A 13958-nucleotide genomic window follows, 5' to 3' on the forward strand; every position below is an offset into this window, starting at 1 on the left:
TCACTGAGGTTTCCCCGTCGCCGGCCGGCCTTGCCCGCCATTCCGTGCAAATTTGCAGCTCTTCATGCTGCTACCGGACCCTCGCCACCAGGGATCAACTGGAGGTTTGTTAACTATATACACTCGGTACGAAGAACAGGGGAACAAACCATGCAAATGTTGTTGCCGTTCAGCAGGATCTTGGCCAGCTTGGTATGGTTCCCAGAATAGTCACTGCAAGTACTTGTCAGCAAGACTCATGGGCTGCTCGGTGGATGAGATATCTCTTCATACAATTCTGTAACATCCTCCAGGACCATGTCTGTAATCCTCATGTCAGCCTCGTGTCATTGCGAGGACGGCTACGGCAGCTGTTCACTTACTGACGTAATCATCAAAGCCCACCAAGGTGCCGCTGAACTCTGTGCGCACACAATCAACCGTCAGTTATCAATTCAACTTGGGTGCATCTGCGCCGCTATTGTCGTACCCTTGTCACCCTTCATGACAACCCATATCCGGGAGCCGACGCACTTGTCGATGAGTTCTGCGATATGGTTAGCCTGCCCCTCCTGATCCAAAGAGTGTTGCGGGTTTGCCAGGCAAAAGCGTGGGAGACACGCACCTAAAGGCAAAAGCTGGGAAGTCGATGGGGCCGCCATGATTTCAAGAGTCGTTGAGAGGATGTCGACTGGAGGCGTCCAGACCGGTGCTGTCAATTTGGTCTTCGAGTCTGAAAACGTTCGCTGGTGGGGGTGTACTTTGGACGGTAGCTAGGGGTGTGAGCTGAGGAAGACAAGGCGGACGGGCGGACGGGCGGACAGGCGGTGGGCGGGCAGCCTACTGTACTGGACGTAGCATGATGACTCAGCATGCCAACTGCCACTAAAACCCAATCATCCCCAATCCCCATCCTCCGCTCCAGCACGCGACATTTGACACTCCGTTAGGCCCAGCTGTGGGCGCGTCTGCCTGCTGCCAACGCACAACATCATCATCGTCAACAGCAATCCCCCTCCCGCATATTATACCACCCTCTATATACCTACAAGCCCCATGCTCCCTGAAAACATGGAGCTGCTGTTTTGGTCTTTTCAGAGATGATATCCAAAGGACTTTCAGAGGCTGCCGGCAATGCTCTGACTTCGTCCCGACGCTCGCTACCTGGTTATAATCGCGCTACACTGTAAGTTAGACTTACACGCGTTAAGTGGTTTTCTATCCGCGGCTTTGCCAGCTAAGTGATTAATCTTGGGTGTTGGTCAATAGTGTTTCTAGATGCACCAGCATGGCCACCAGTCCCTCGTCGCAAATATGGCACCCCTCGCGAGGCATCTCGTTTTCGCCATCCCCCGCGAAATCGTGGTCTTGGTTGGGGCTTGCGGGTAAAATCTCGCCCAAGACGTCCGCAGCTGAAGAAAATCAGCGTGATCAGCTTATAGGCGCCGGGGAGAAACAATGCGCCCCGGCGAATCCCAGCGACGAAGCGCCTACGGCAAACTCGAACGATGCATCCGTCACTGCTGGCGAGGCTCCTGCAGATACCCGCCTGCTCGATCCGTCAGAGCCCGATGCGCCAACCGAGGACATCCCCAGCGATCCACCTTACCCTGCCTTGGAGTGGAAGGTATCCGAGTCGCTATTTCGCGCCGCCAAGTCAGCAGCCCCTGGGACGCCTGAGTCCTTCTGGTCATACAGGATGTACAGAGGCCCTGGCAAGGATGGCTCAGAGCAACAAGTCAAGGTGCATTACTGCAAGAGCAGGCACACTACCGATCGGGTCTGCGAAGAATACTTCATGAACGAGAAGGTTATCGGCTTCGACCTCGAATGGGTTATTGATTATGGCAGTCGTATGCAAGGGGCACGGCGCAATGTCTCGTTAATCCAACTCGCCAGTCCCAGCCGCATTGCCCTGTTCCACGTTGCTTGCTTTCCCAAGGACGATGATCTTGTATCGGGGGCGTTTAAGAAGATCATGGAAGACTCCAGCATCACAAAGGTTGGCGTATGGATCAAGGGCGATGCGACGAGGTTGCGCACCAATATGAACATCGACTCCAAAGGCTTGATGGAGCTCAGCCATCTCTACAAACTTGTGACCCACTTGCGCACTGGCGAGCACAAGCAGATTAACAAAAAGTTAATCCCTCTGGCCACTCAGGTCAAGCAGTATCTTCATCTCCCAATGTTCAAGGGCGGTGATGTCCGAACAAGTGATTGGTCGCGACCCCTTAAGATGAACCAGGTTATATGTCAGTCTTAGCTCCTCCAACATCCGCGATGACGTGCTAATGCCTCTGTAGATTCTGCGTCGGATGCATATGCTGGAGTACAACTCTATGCGACGTTAGAGCATCACCGAAAACAGCTTAATCCGTGTCCGCCCACACCCCATCACGCCGAGCTGAACCTACCCATCCGGCTGACAGATGGCTCGGACCTGGAAACAAGTTCCGATGAAGAGCTGGCCGAGGAACCAGAAGCGGAGGACGATCAGTCCCAGAGTTTAAGTCCTACAGCAAAGCGGCGATTATCAAAGGCTCACGTACAAACAAAGCGAGGTGAAAATAAGGCCCCGGCCAAGGCCACCTCAGAAGTAGAAAAAGATTCGCGGCCGAAAGACGCGCGCCTCGAGTCCGCCGAGGCTTGGGCCGCTGCCTTTAAAAGGGAGAACCAGCCGGCTGACCGCCTGGACATGGTCATGCTTGATTGTGCCACCCCTTATGAATTGCGCGCCTATCATATCTGGCATACTAACAAGGCGCTGTCTGTCACTGACGTGGCCAGCATCTTGCGAAGCCCGCCTTTGGTCACAAGGACCGTGGTAAGTTATATCTGGGCGGCCGTCAGGAAGGAGAGGCTTCCCGTCGATCGGACAAGGTATTTCGCAGAGGTAGTCGAGGCGCTGCCGGAGAAGCAGGCCAAAATTGCGAGACAGGCAAAGTACCCCTGAGCCTGCTCGACTCGCCTTTTGTCTAAGAACGGCTTTATAGCGAGCAATAAACGCCAGACGCACATCAACCTAACGAGCAACGAACATATCCTCAGACCACATATATAGATAAAATCATATACACTTACAGTCTTAGCTCACACATAAGAGCACATCTTGTTCCTGAAACCTTCTGTACCTTTCCACCAACGTTGCATTTCCGCCAGACGAAGTCGGAGCTTTTGGGGAAACAGGGCTCGGTGCAGCAGACCACAACGCCTAGGCAAAAGAGAACATGTCAGAGATCCTACCGAGGGGTCGCAAAGCATAAAAGGGGTAGGAATTCTTTGACTTTGCCATGTTTTTTATCTGTATTTTCTGACTCTTGATCAATGCAGTATCTCGCGGTCCCATTCATTATGCAATTTGCCACAGGGAGTAGTGCCATGGTGGGATTGCTCCCCGTACGGTATCCCTCTTTGTCCTACTGCAGGCGAGAGGCCATCATCGGAGACGGTCTAGATCCGAGGTCAGATCAGATGGAAGAGATTGAACCGTTTTGAAGAGCACCGCCGCTTTGAGTTTGAGATGCAAATTCATGATGGCCAGATGGATCGCCTGGGGTATCAATCTATTCAAGAGGCATCATGGCCCATTCTATTTAGCCAACAGGTTGCCACCCTTATTAATCTGCACTTGCTTATCTTCGCCACCGCTGACAATACCCCACTGCTTGTCCCAGGACACGCCGAATACTTTGCATCCCTGGCCCGGGATATCGGCCTTCTTTTGGCCCTTCTGGCTCTCCCGCTCGATGATGTACACGGCCTCGCTGACGCTGCCACCTCCTTCCGCCTTGGAACCTGTGCGCACGCTCCGGAGATCCCATATACGGCAAGTTCCATCATGAGAAGCCGAAACTAGCGAGTAGTTGTCCATTGGTGATGCGCTGAGAGAAGACACGAAGTTCCTGTGTCCACGCAACGTCATCACGGAAGTTGTGGTGGCAGAAGCACGCGGGTCTACCAGAGTAATGTGCCTAGCGGACGTGCCTGCGGCGAGTAATGGGGTGGTGATGCCCTGGACTGAGCATAGAGACAATAAGGGGTGCGCTGTTGTGATGGTGTTCACAACCTTGGAGGTAGTCAAGTCGATTGTGCGGATAGTATGATCTTGGCCAGCCGAGTAAGCCGCGGTAGGGTCCTCGGGGTGGAATACTACAGCGGACGCAGGTCCACTGTGTGGCTGCATCATCGAGAGCGCACCCTTCTGGACGCCCGAAGCAGCAGAAAGTTTGCGCTTCTTGGCGGGGTTTGCTGCCAACAAGGCGCTTTCGGGGGCATCGGGGGCAGCAGATGCTGAAGTCGTCCAGAACCCGACTTCGCCAGTGTTCGAAGCTGTAAGAATGCGACTCGAGGGGGTGTGGACGTCCATGGACTCGATGCCTCCCTTATGACCAAGCAGGTCCAGGGTCGGCTTGAGATCGCCGGAGAGTTGATCAGCTCCCTCCTTGTACTTCCAGACTCGGACGGTCTGGTCCATACCAGCAGAGGCGATCCGAGAGGCATCGAGGAACTTGGCAGACTTAATGGCGGGGACGTAATCGGTCGAGGGGAACGACTTGGACGACGTGGAGGCTGAGGTGGCAATTACTTGTCCAGACATGTTCCAAATCCTGAGCAGGCCATCGTAGGAGGCGGACAAGATACGATCTTGCCCCTGAGGGAGCGAGTTACCAGCCCAGAGTCCGGCGCGAGAAGTAGACGACAGCACGTCCACGTCGGCTACCCAGTCGTCGTGTTCGAAGCTAGCTTGGTATATCGGCGGCGTCAAGCTGCGCACGTACTGCAACGTCACAGTGGTTTCGAAAGACAGGCCGTTGTCCTTCAGGTAATCTTCGAGCGAGGTCCGCAGAAAGGTACCGTTGATCAGAAAGTCGAGCGGGATGGGGGAATCGGTATTCAACATGGCCTCGGAGTTGACGACTCGGGATAGGCCATAACGCTTGATGTCTGCAAATATCGTTAGCGGCCGGGCCCAATATGTAAGAACTTCTGGTGTAAATACCCCCAGGCACAAGCAATTGGCTCTTGTCCTCGGGCAGCTGGAGTTCGGGGAGTGTCGTGGTGAAGTTGACCCTGATCTGCTGGGCTTCGCCGGCTGCGCCCATGGATGAGGCCATATTATCAACAATGTCGACCGATTCGGGACCAAATCGATGCTTCTTCCGTGATCTGTCGGTGTCGGGTGTGGTGACAAAAAATGCCAGTTGTTACTAACGATCCTCTTTGCGCCTATACGAGGACCTCTTCTTCAACTTATGCCTCCAAGAGCCGAGCGTTCAAAAAAGTTCTTATCGTAGGCGCATTTTCTCACAAAAAATCGGATAAGGATAGCCCACTTGCCTATCGGTCCAGTCGTTCAGGCTCCGCTACAGGGGACCCCGCGCTAGAGCTTAGGGGGTGCGCCCAGTGTGGCTGGCTTGTGGTCAGTGGTTGTGGTGGTACCTGGCGGCTGGAGCGACTTAGCCACACCTGACACCCGCAGCCCGTTTCTTTACGGGCCAATTTACAATTTACGCCAAAGCCCGCCCCCCCAATCGCGTCTGTAGGCCTGACGCGTTTCCTACATTAGCTTAACCTCTCTATTGGGGCTTCAGTCCGTATCAGAGAGTTTCCGAGGTACCGACAACAACCTTTTGGTAAATCGGCCACCAACTCTGCCTCACCATGGCTAACCTCGAAAACATCCCGGGAAGCCTTTTGCGGACGCCCTCGTAAGCCATTCCGTTCAGATTTTACTTCAATCAGTCACACTACATGTTACTGCATGATCATCATGGGCGCAAACACGGGCTGACTTGAAAATAGGGGCAAGCCAGAAGATGGGGAGCTCACGAGGGCTTCTTCCACCTACAAGCCTCTGCAGACGTTTCGCCTGGCTAAAGAGAAGTCATACCAGCAGCAGTTTGCTGATATGTACTTTCTGCGGCTTACCAAAATCAAACCAGCCGTTGAGGAGGTCGCGCTTTCGGCCTGGGACGGCACCATTGTCGCCGATGAGCCGGTCAAGCGCGTGGAACGTGTGCTAGATATCCGCCAGGGTGAGCTGTGCTGGGTAACAGGCACCGTATATATGGAGATGCCCCTGAAGCCCAGTATTTTGGAGGACGTGTCCAAGGACGTAGGTTTCACAACTTCCAGAACCAACTCATTTGCGACAAGAGTCTCAAGATGACTGACACTGTATACAGCGATGGATATCTGCTCCGATCACGCAGGAGAAGTACTGGTCGGAGGAGGATGCCGTTACGCTGGAAGACGAATCTGGCCGGATACGTCTTGTCGGCGACGTACTGAAATCGCACATCCTGGTGACTGGCTGTATAATATCAGTCATGGGGTCTGAGAACGTAAACGGAGAGCTGGAAGTCATTGACTTCAAGCTGCCCGATTTAGCACCCCAGCCAGAGAGATGGGCCCTTTCCGACCCACCCTCGGGCAGCGACAACAAGGGCAAAGCCAAAAAGCCCAAGGGCGAGGACGAAGAGATGACCGACACAGCCACACGCGGCAGCGGCGGAAAGATCGCCATCGTATCCGGACTGGCATTCTCGGGCAGCGACGCTTCCCACTCACTCGAGCTGACGCTCCTGCTGGAGTACCTGCTCGGCGAGGCCCTGGACCCGTCGACGCAGCAGGAGCTGTCGCAGATCAGCCGGCTCATTATCGCTGGTAATTCGATCTCGCTCGAGGAGCGCAAGGTGCCCCTCGACGAAGCCCAGGCCAAGAAGCCCATCAACAAGAAGTACGGCTACGACGCCAGCTCCTACAATGCCCAGCCGTCGCAGCTCTTCGACGGATTCCTCGCCGCGCTCCTGCCCACGATGCCCGTAACGCTGCTCCCAGGCGCCAAAGACCCGGCCACGGCCTCGTATCCGCAGCAGCCCATCCACGCGGCCATGTTCCCGAACTCGCGCCCCTATGCGGCCCCACCGGCGACGTCTGACGAGGGGTGGCTCGACACAGTGACCAATCCCTGGGACGGCGAGGTCGAAGGCTGGCGCGTGCTCGGCACCGGCGGCCAGAACATCGACGATATCTTCAAGTATGTCGACAGCGAAGACCGTCTAGGCATGATGGAGGCGACGTGTCGGTGGCGGTGCATGGCCCCGACCGCACCAGATACTTTATGTGAGTGAACATTTGCCCCCGCCTATTTCGCTGGGTGGTCGTGCCAAAGGAATATGGACAATATTCTAACGTCAAAAATAGGGAGTTATCCGTTCCAGGACGACGATCCATTTGTCATGAAGGAGTGCCCTCATATCTACTTCGTCGGATGCCAGCCCGAGTTTGGCACTAGACTAATTAGTGGACGTGATGGACAGAAAGTACGACTCATCGCCGTGCCCTCTTTTACAGCCACGCAGGAAATTGTGCTGTTGGATTCAGAAACTTTAGAAGTGAGCAAGGTGAAACTGAGTGTGGCTTGATTGATAGCTGGCAAAATGTGTTTACTTGGAGGGCCACTTAGAAGCATAGCAAGCCATGAGAGGCCATAAGTCATATCTATCACGCGACGAACACAAATGATACCACGATCCGCCAAGCTGGAAAATCGGATGCGTTGATGAACTATGAATGAAATGTCGTTAAGGGGTATTAAGGGGATGACTGACTAAAAGAATCGCGATATGAGTTTCTTGGGGGACGAGGGCCCAAATGGAGACGATAGTACCTTGTGATGAATGTTACTCGCCATAATATGACTTGTGCGGTTCATTCTCGCCGAGAAGACCTTGTAGTTCATCTTCCGGGTCGTAAATTTAGACCCCGTAGATGATAGGGGTCATCAGGCAGTATGACGTACCTATGCACGTAGATGAAATAGAAATCGCATGTGGAAGTTCTTACCTGCTCGCCGCAGGTGATGATGGTACATAGATACAGATAACGAAGTTGCATGTGGATCGAAGTGGGACGAAGAGGCGTGTAGGTTGCGCAGTGGTGGCATAGGCGTCATCGTCAAGTAGCTCTCAGGTCGAGATCTAGTCGTCGTTTGTGACCGTTGCATCCATGTATTCCTCATCGTAGTCGCCGAAATCTGATTCATCCTCCGACGACGATGGTGACGAATCAGAGTCAAGCTCCGCGTAGTTATGTGCATCCTCGTCGATGTCTGCTTCGCTACTAGCACTGTAAGTGGTGATCGGGGTTCGCATCGTGACATTATGCCCTCGCGATCTAGTCACAACCCCATGCTGGTGGCTGGGGCCCGCAACGGCCGCTTCATGTTCAATGAAGCTCCATCCGTCTTTGTCCTTGTAGTTTCGATATTTGGTCTTGATGGAATGGAGCGGCTTGGTGTAAACAGGGGGGACGTACGGCTGGAACAGGGCGTCCGGGCCCAGATGCCGGAACGGATCCAGTGTCATATGCCTAATCCAGTGTCCGATCAGGCCGAACCGAGCCTTGGAGGTCGCAAACTCACGCTTGCGGTTGGCGATTGCGACGGCGTCGTTGGCCCAGATGTCCTCGTGGCCAGCATCCACGCTTTGCTGGGTGAAGTGTGGTCGACGGTCGATGACGGCTCGGAAGTACATGCCGTCAGCTCTCTTGGGCTCTCCGACAACTTCGATGAACTGGCAGTTGAGCTTCTCAAGGACCTGGAAGACACGCGACCCCCGCTTGAAGAAGTCCTGGCTGGGCACGTCGCGGGAGCCCGCCGCCGGCGTCGTCTTCATCTTCAGTTCGCCCCGGGTCTGCAGGGGTACCTGGACGATGACGCGGCGCAACCGGGCCGGTTGGTGCAAGCCGTGGCCGGGCACGAATTTCTGGAGCGCCTTGGCCACGTTCTCGCGGATCTCGGTGCTGTGCATGCGGTTCGGCTCGATGGAGACATGGATGTTGCGGAACAGGTGGCCGTACTTATCAATGGGGATGGTGAAGCCAGGAGTCTGGAAGACCTTGTTGACAACGGCATTGGTGTCGCGGTGGGAGCCGGGAGGGTCGCGGTTCTTGTAGTGGAAGGTGTTGCTGCCATACAAAACCGGTACGCCCACTTCGTAGAAGTCACGGCAGACGCGCAGCAGTTGGGCCTCGAGTCTGGGCCGGTCACGAATGTAGACGAGTGACCAGCCTCTCAGTACACTGATGGGTTGATCGTGGACTAGAACCTGTTTGAAGATCTCTTCCCGAACCTCGGACGGCAATTTTCCAAAATTTCCCGTGATCCCTACGTCGGCTCGTCCATCGTTGGCGTTGTTAGCCAAGTGGGCAACAAAGGCATTGACGCCAATGGGGTTCCCGGCCGGCGAATGGTCGTCGCCGACGGCCTGGGTCAGCAGTGATTCGTAGCCAGGTTTCTCGAGTCCGTTGTCTGCCGCGTCCCAGGGCGTGCCGAACAGGGAATCGGTGTTTCTCCGCTTACAGACTCGCTCGTCGTAGGCATTGGTCAAGCGTCGCTTGCCAGGGTAGGCAGCATTGGCCAGGGCTCGGGCGCGATGCAGGAGAGATGTAGGCTGTTCGAGCTCTTCGTTCCGGACAGGCATGTTGACTGATGTGGCGAGTTGAAAGGGTGGTGCAGGGATATATGTAAGTCAAGTGCAAGCTCAGAGTAATTAAGTTGAGAAAAAGCGTCGATGTTGTGGAAAGTCACAAGTTGAAGAGGGACCTGGATGGTATTGAGACGGGGACTGGTCTGGGCAATTGCCGTGTAGAATGCCAGCTTGGTAGTGGGTAGGCCGAGATATTGCCACAAGATACTGCGCAGTGTTAAAATGATAGACCAGTGCTGTGTAGGAAGAAAAGTTACATACCAGTACGTTGTTTTTGTAAGAGAGTCAAGTGCCTGTCCAAGAAGGAGAGCTGGTGAGGGATGAGGTATCTCGAGAACTGGCTAGGGAACGCCGTCTCGCCCTGCACTGGCCTGAGATGATTTGATGCTGATTCCGCAGCAAGTGCTCTCCTCCAAGACGGTGTGGTTCGGAATATCTGTCTGACAGGCGATGCAGGGCGATGTGGACAGAGATCGAGTATGATCTCACAACCGTCTGAGAAAATGCTGTGGTTTGGCTGGGAGGAGCGGAAAGACAGAGAGTTGGGCTTGCTGGCTGGGAGGTCGACCGGGAACTTGCTCAACATGTAAATAGGACGGACCAGGTTTGGGAGCTGTGGAGGCAATTTACAGAGGCCCGCGGCGTTGAATACAACAACAATGCCTTCTCCGACTTTGGCAACCTGTTACCAGCCCCTGATTGTTTGCTTTATACAAGTAAGCATCTGCAGCACGGGGAAGAGTTACACTGACCCATTGCGTATACCACGTTGACGAGCACTATAGCCCCTGAGTTGTTGCTATCGCCTATGCGTCACCGATATCTTGACAGCCGAAACATATATGGGTAAAACCAACCGGCTGTAGACATCATATGCCCCGACTCGGGTCCCTTCCTTGGTACTGTACACTTGCTCCAAGGCATTCATTATAACTACTATTTTACAATATTTTGTCGTCAAACGTGATAACTCTTGAAAGCGTTGCGCCGCCTCAGGAGCTCTTCTTCACATCACTCCCCACCTTGTCCTTGGCGTTGACGACTTGCTTCTTGAGCTCGGCCTCCTTCTCCTGCGCCTTCTTCTCGCCGTGGGTCCAGACCTCGCTGAGCTGTTCAGTGATCAGGCCCCAGTAGCCGACGCCGCCCTCCTGCAGGGCCTCCTTCTCCTTTTTCTCCCGCTTCTCGCGCCAGTCGGCGTCGGCGTCGCCCATCCAGATGGACTCGAGCGCGCCGCGGCGCTCCTTCTCCTTCTGACGCATCTGCTCCAGCCGCTCCGCGCGTTCGGTGTCGCTCAGCCCCGCGAGCTCAATGCGCCGCGCCTTTTCCTCCCGGATCCGTTTCTGTATCATGGCGGAGCGCTCCGTGGGCATTTCGGTCAGTACCCCGAATTTCAGCTTCTGTTCCTGCTCTCGGAGGGTTTCCGCGCCGCTGGGGTCGGGCCGGGTGAGCCCGTACTTTTGCGCGATCGATTGCCCCCGATAGTCGTACTGCAGCTGGTTCATGCCCCAGAGCGCCACGCCGCCCAGCAGCACCATCTGGAAGTTTAGGCGGCGCGGCGGCAGCAACAGGCCGAAGACGGCGATCGGCGTTGCGCCGAGTGCCACGTTGTGGATGAAGGGGTCCTTGAACTTGGACGGCGGGGGTTGTTGCGGCGTCTCGAGAGCTCCGCCGCCGGGTGGCGACGTCGCAGCATCATTGGGCGTCGCCATGTTGTTTGCTCTCTGGGATGAGCTGTCGAGAAAAAAAGGAGGATTGCTCTGTCTTGCTACGTCCAAAGTGAAGTTCGTTTGGTGTTGGTGGATTTGGAGGGTCCAACCCAGTTTGGAGCTTTCGGGACCTTTTCTTTTTTCACGCCGCCCATTGAAAGGAAGCTTAGCACTCACTGGAAGGAGAGCTGAGCCCCACCAACCGACCTGGCCCAGCATCTTGTATTGCCCTGTTCCATGTGAACTAGCTACACAATATCCTTCCACTTCCAGTATAGTCATCAGATACCATACCATTTGGTGTTGCAGCTCGTCTTCACAACCTGCCGGCCGTGTCCGTACACACCGAGGAAGTCGAATGTTGCAGGGATGAAGACATCCCGCAACTCATTCCGGGTGGAATGGCGGGCAGCACTGCCTCGTACCAGCAAGCCGGGTTAACGGCCAGGCCGTCCAGTAGAACCCCGGTGGTATGCCTCTTTGGTTCATGTGGCTGAACGGCATACATCATCATCTGCATATCCTTCAATGACATGACAATGCAGCCCATCTTGGGGCCGGAGGAGCATGGGTATACGGTGGCACGGGCGATGGCGCTTACATCCCCACGTCTCTCAGAACGTACAGTAAAGCAAGTTAACGTTGCCTGCATGAGAACTGCAGAGTCCTTTACCATCGCAACACTTATAACGCCATGCTACGAGAACAAACATGCGCTTGTAAGTCGTCCTACTAGGCATACAGGGCTGTTTGATCAATGCCGAGCAATAGTCTCACGGAACATTTGTAGATCGTTGATGTCGTTCGCGTCAACCGACCACCGCCGAGATAAATTGATGGATAAGTGCTAGAACAACCTTGCGAATGGACTCGGGGTAATAAAATCCGAACTTGACCATGTCCGTCAAGCTCTTTGAATATCTTCACATCGTCATTCGAGGAGTCGTCTTAGTCAGACACAGTGACACCCCAGGACCGCTTGTTGTGGTTGTGGGGGGTTGAAGGTTCGCGGTGAATTGCCGGTAGAATATGCGTGTTTTTGTGCGTATAGTTGCGATGCACGCATTGGCCGGGGCTGGCCGGCGGCGTGAGACTTGATCATCAGACAAAAGGAAGAAACAATGTGCTACGTAATGACGATGGGGGCTCGGCGATGTTATCCATTCTAAGTACTCGCGAGCTGGGAGGCTACCGGGCAATCACCCACTGCATTGCATTACTGAGCACTGTATTTCGGGTCGGTATAGCAATGTCCATTTTCAAGTCTGCAGGAATTTGGGTTGCACCTCAAAGATCGAGCAAAGTGGTGCAGATCAGCGTGGATGCGTTGGCCAAGGTCTTCGCAGATCCGGACACCTTCTTGTGGATGACAGAATATAAATCCAAGAACCGACCGGCTTCCGGCCGGCTGCATCGGTGCAACATTTTGGCCGAGCTCAAACTGCCAAAAGAGAGTTATTTCTCGAAACTAGGTAAGTACCTGTTTATTTGCCCCCCCTCCTTGCCTCTGGCGTACTGCGTATGCATGGCGCAAAGCTGTCTTGGTCGTGGTAACTGGTGGCTTGAAGTGATGGACTCTAGGCCCGGCTCTTTGGGCCTCCGACGACCGACTAGGTTAGAATCCTGCTGGCAACTTTCCGATATGGCAGATGCTAGCTGGTGCTGAGCAATGCAGGAGGCCTGGGATACCATGGGGGTTGCACGGTAGGGCTGACGCCAGTATGGATGGGACTTCTATCCCTCTGGGAAAGGGTCCAAAATCTGACGAGCAGCTTGTTGCATTGTGTGGTAGTATTTTGTAACAGCCAGCGCGCAATGGCTGGCTACTGTTGGCCAAGTCGAGATGCATCCGGACGCGATTGGATACACGTACATTCCTGGCCCTCGTAGGGCTGAAGCGGGTGGGTACTTCCCCCGACCGATTAGATGAGATGGCGCCTCATGAACATGAACATCAGCATCAACATGAAGAGGCGGGCCGCTTCCGCGTCCACCATGCTGGAGTATGTAGCGAGCTCGTTGACGTTGTCCAAGCAGGAGGCAACCAAGTGGCATGACTAGGGCTAGTGGCCGTGCTATGCGCCGTTCTCACCGTACTTGGCGGTTGAGTAATAGTGGCAGATGTAGGGAAATGACCCCATTCGAGTCGAGTTTTAGCGGTCTGCAAGGGTTGGGCCAGATTGGATCCGGGGACGGAGCAGCTGTGATGGGGCTGATGTTTTGCGCAGCACATATGTAAATCGATGCCGAGGCCGAGGAGGGGCTGTTGTTGTTGTTGTCGTTGCGGGCGCGGGTCTAAGCCACGCCTTGCTACTGCATACTGCAGAATAGTGGTATCGTCAACACCGTTAGCTCCGACGTGGAGCCAGAAGGCTCGATGATGAGTTGAACTGAGAGAGCCTGAGATGTCGGGCTGCGATGACAGAAACTCTAGCCGGGCGGTGCTTTTTGACTAGCAAATTCAGGGCAGGCATGATTGATTGCAACGTCCGGGAACCCAATCAGAGAGGCTTCCTGCTCGTTCGGCAATTCGCAAGGCTCCATGTCGCCTGTAGCGCTACGGCAACTAGCAGCATTAGCAGCATTAGCAGCATTAGTTCAGTCCAGGCACTGCACCTATGGCAGACTATAAGGCCTACAAACTTCAAATCGTCTATTAAAGTTCCCCCCGACTGCGGCTTCTTTTTGCGCCATCTGCACAGTACTGTAGGAACGGATTGCCTGGCGCTTGTCTGGCTGCTGGGCATGAGGGGCAAGAAGAAAGAAAAAGATGAGTTAT

At 54.6% G+C, this 13958-nt stretch overlaps 6 protein-coding genes across 6 annotated transcripts; 2 read left to right on the forward strand and 4 right to left on the reverse strand.

Moving 5' to 3' along the window:
* Nucleotides 1-62: 62 nt before the first annotated feature.
* PG998_007329 (uncharacterized protein) lies at nucleotides 63-641 on the reverse strand (the record flags this gene model as incomplete). Its single annotated transcript, XM_066874145.1, has 6 exons — nucleotides 63-98; nucleotides 150-213; nucleotides 274-301; nucleotides 363-401; nucleotides 470-526; nucleotides 605-641. 6 exons carry the CDS (start codon nucleotides 639-641, stop codon nucleotides 63-65), a joined length of 261 nt encoding a protein of 86 aa, XP_066730090.1.
* Nucleotides 642-1267: 626 nt separating this feature from the next.
* Nucleotides 1268-2935, forward strand: PG998_007330 (ribonuclease H-like protein; the record flags this gene model as incomplete). The annotated part of the gene is made up of 2 exons (XM_066874146.1): nucleotides 1268-2234; nucleotides 2286-2935. The coding sequence occupies 2 exons, from the start codon at nucleotides 1268-1270 to the stop codon at nucleotides 2933-2935; spliced, it is 1617 nt and encodes a 538-aa protein (XP_066730091.1).
* A 636-nt stretch (nucleotides 2936-3571) lies between these two features.
* On the reverse strand, nucleotides 3572-5096 carry PG998_007331 (Ribosome biogenesis protein; the record flags this gene model as incomplete). Its single annotated transcript, XM_066874147.1, has 2 exons — nucleotides 3572-4926; nucleotides 4982-5096. 2 exons carry the CDS (start codon nucleotides 5094-5096, stop codon nucleotides 3572-3574), a joined length of 1470 nt encoding a protein of 489 aa, XP_066730092.1.
* Nucleotides 5097-5643: 547 nt separating this feature from the next.
* On the forward strand, nucleotides 5644-7409 carry PG998_007332 (uncharacterized protein; the record flags this gene model as incomplete). Its single annotated transcript, XM_066874148.1, has 4 exons — nucleotides 5644-5690; nucleotides 5785-6097; nucleotides 6168-7107; nucleotides 7189-7409. 4 exons carry the CDS (start codon nucleotides 5644-5646, stop codon nucleotides 7407-7409), a joined length of 1521 nt encoding a protein of 506 aa, XP_066730093.1.
* A 555-nt stretch (nucleotides 7410-7964) lies between these two features.
* On the reverse strand, nucleotides 7965-9467 carry PG998_007333 (uncharacterized protein; the record flags this gene model as incomplete). The annotated part of the gene is made up of 1 exon (XM_066874149.1): nucleotides 7965-9467. One exon carries the CDS (start codon nucleotides 9465-9467, stop codon nucleotides 7965-7967), a length of 1503 nt encoding a protein of 500 aa, XP_066730094.1.
* Nucleotides 9468-10465: 998 nt separating this feature from the next.
* PG998_007334 (uncharacterized protein) lies at nucleotides 10466-11182 on the reverse strand (the record flags this gene model as incomplete). The annotated part of the gene is made up of 1 exon (XM_066874150.1): nucleotides 10466-11182. One exon carries the CDS (start codon nucleotides 11180-11182, stop codon nucleotides 10466-10468), a length of 717 nt encoding a protein of 238 aa, XP_066730095.1.
* Between the last annotated feature and the right edge of the window lie 2776 nt (nucleotides 11183-13958).

The sequence above is a fragment of the Apiospora kogelbergensis genome, assembly GCF_038363985.1.
Source record: "Apiospora kogelbergensis strain CBS 113332 chromosome Unknown utg000005l_segment0_segment0, whole genome shotgun sequence".
NCBI lineage: Eukaryota > Fungi > Ascomycota > Sordariomycetes > Amphisphaeriales > Apiosporaceae > Apiospora > Apiospora kogelbergensis.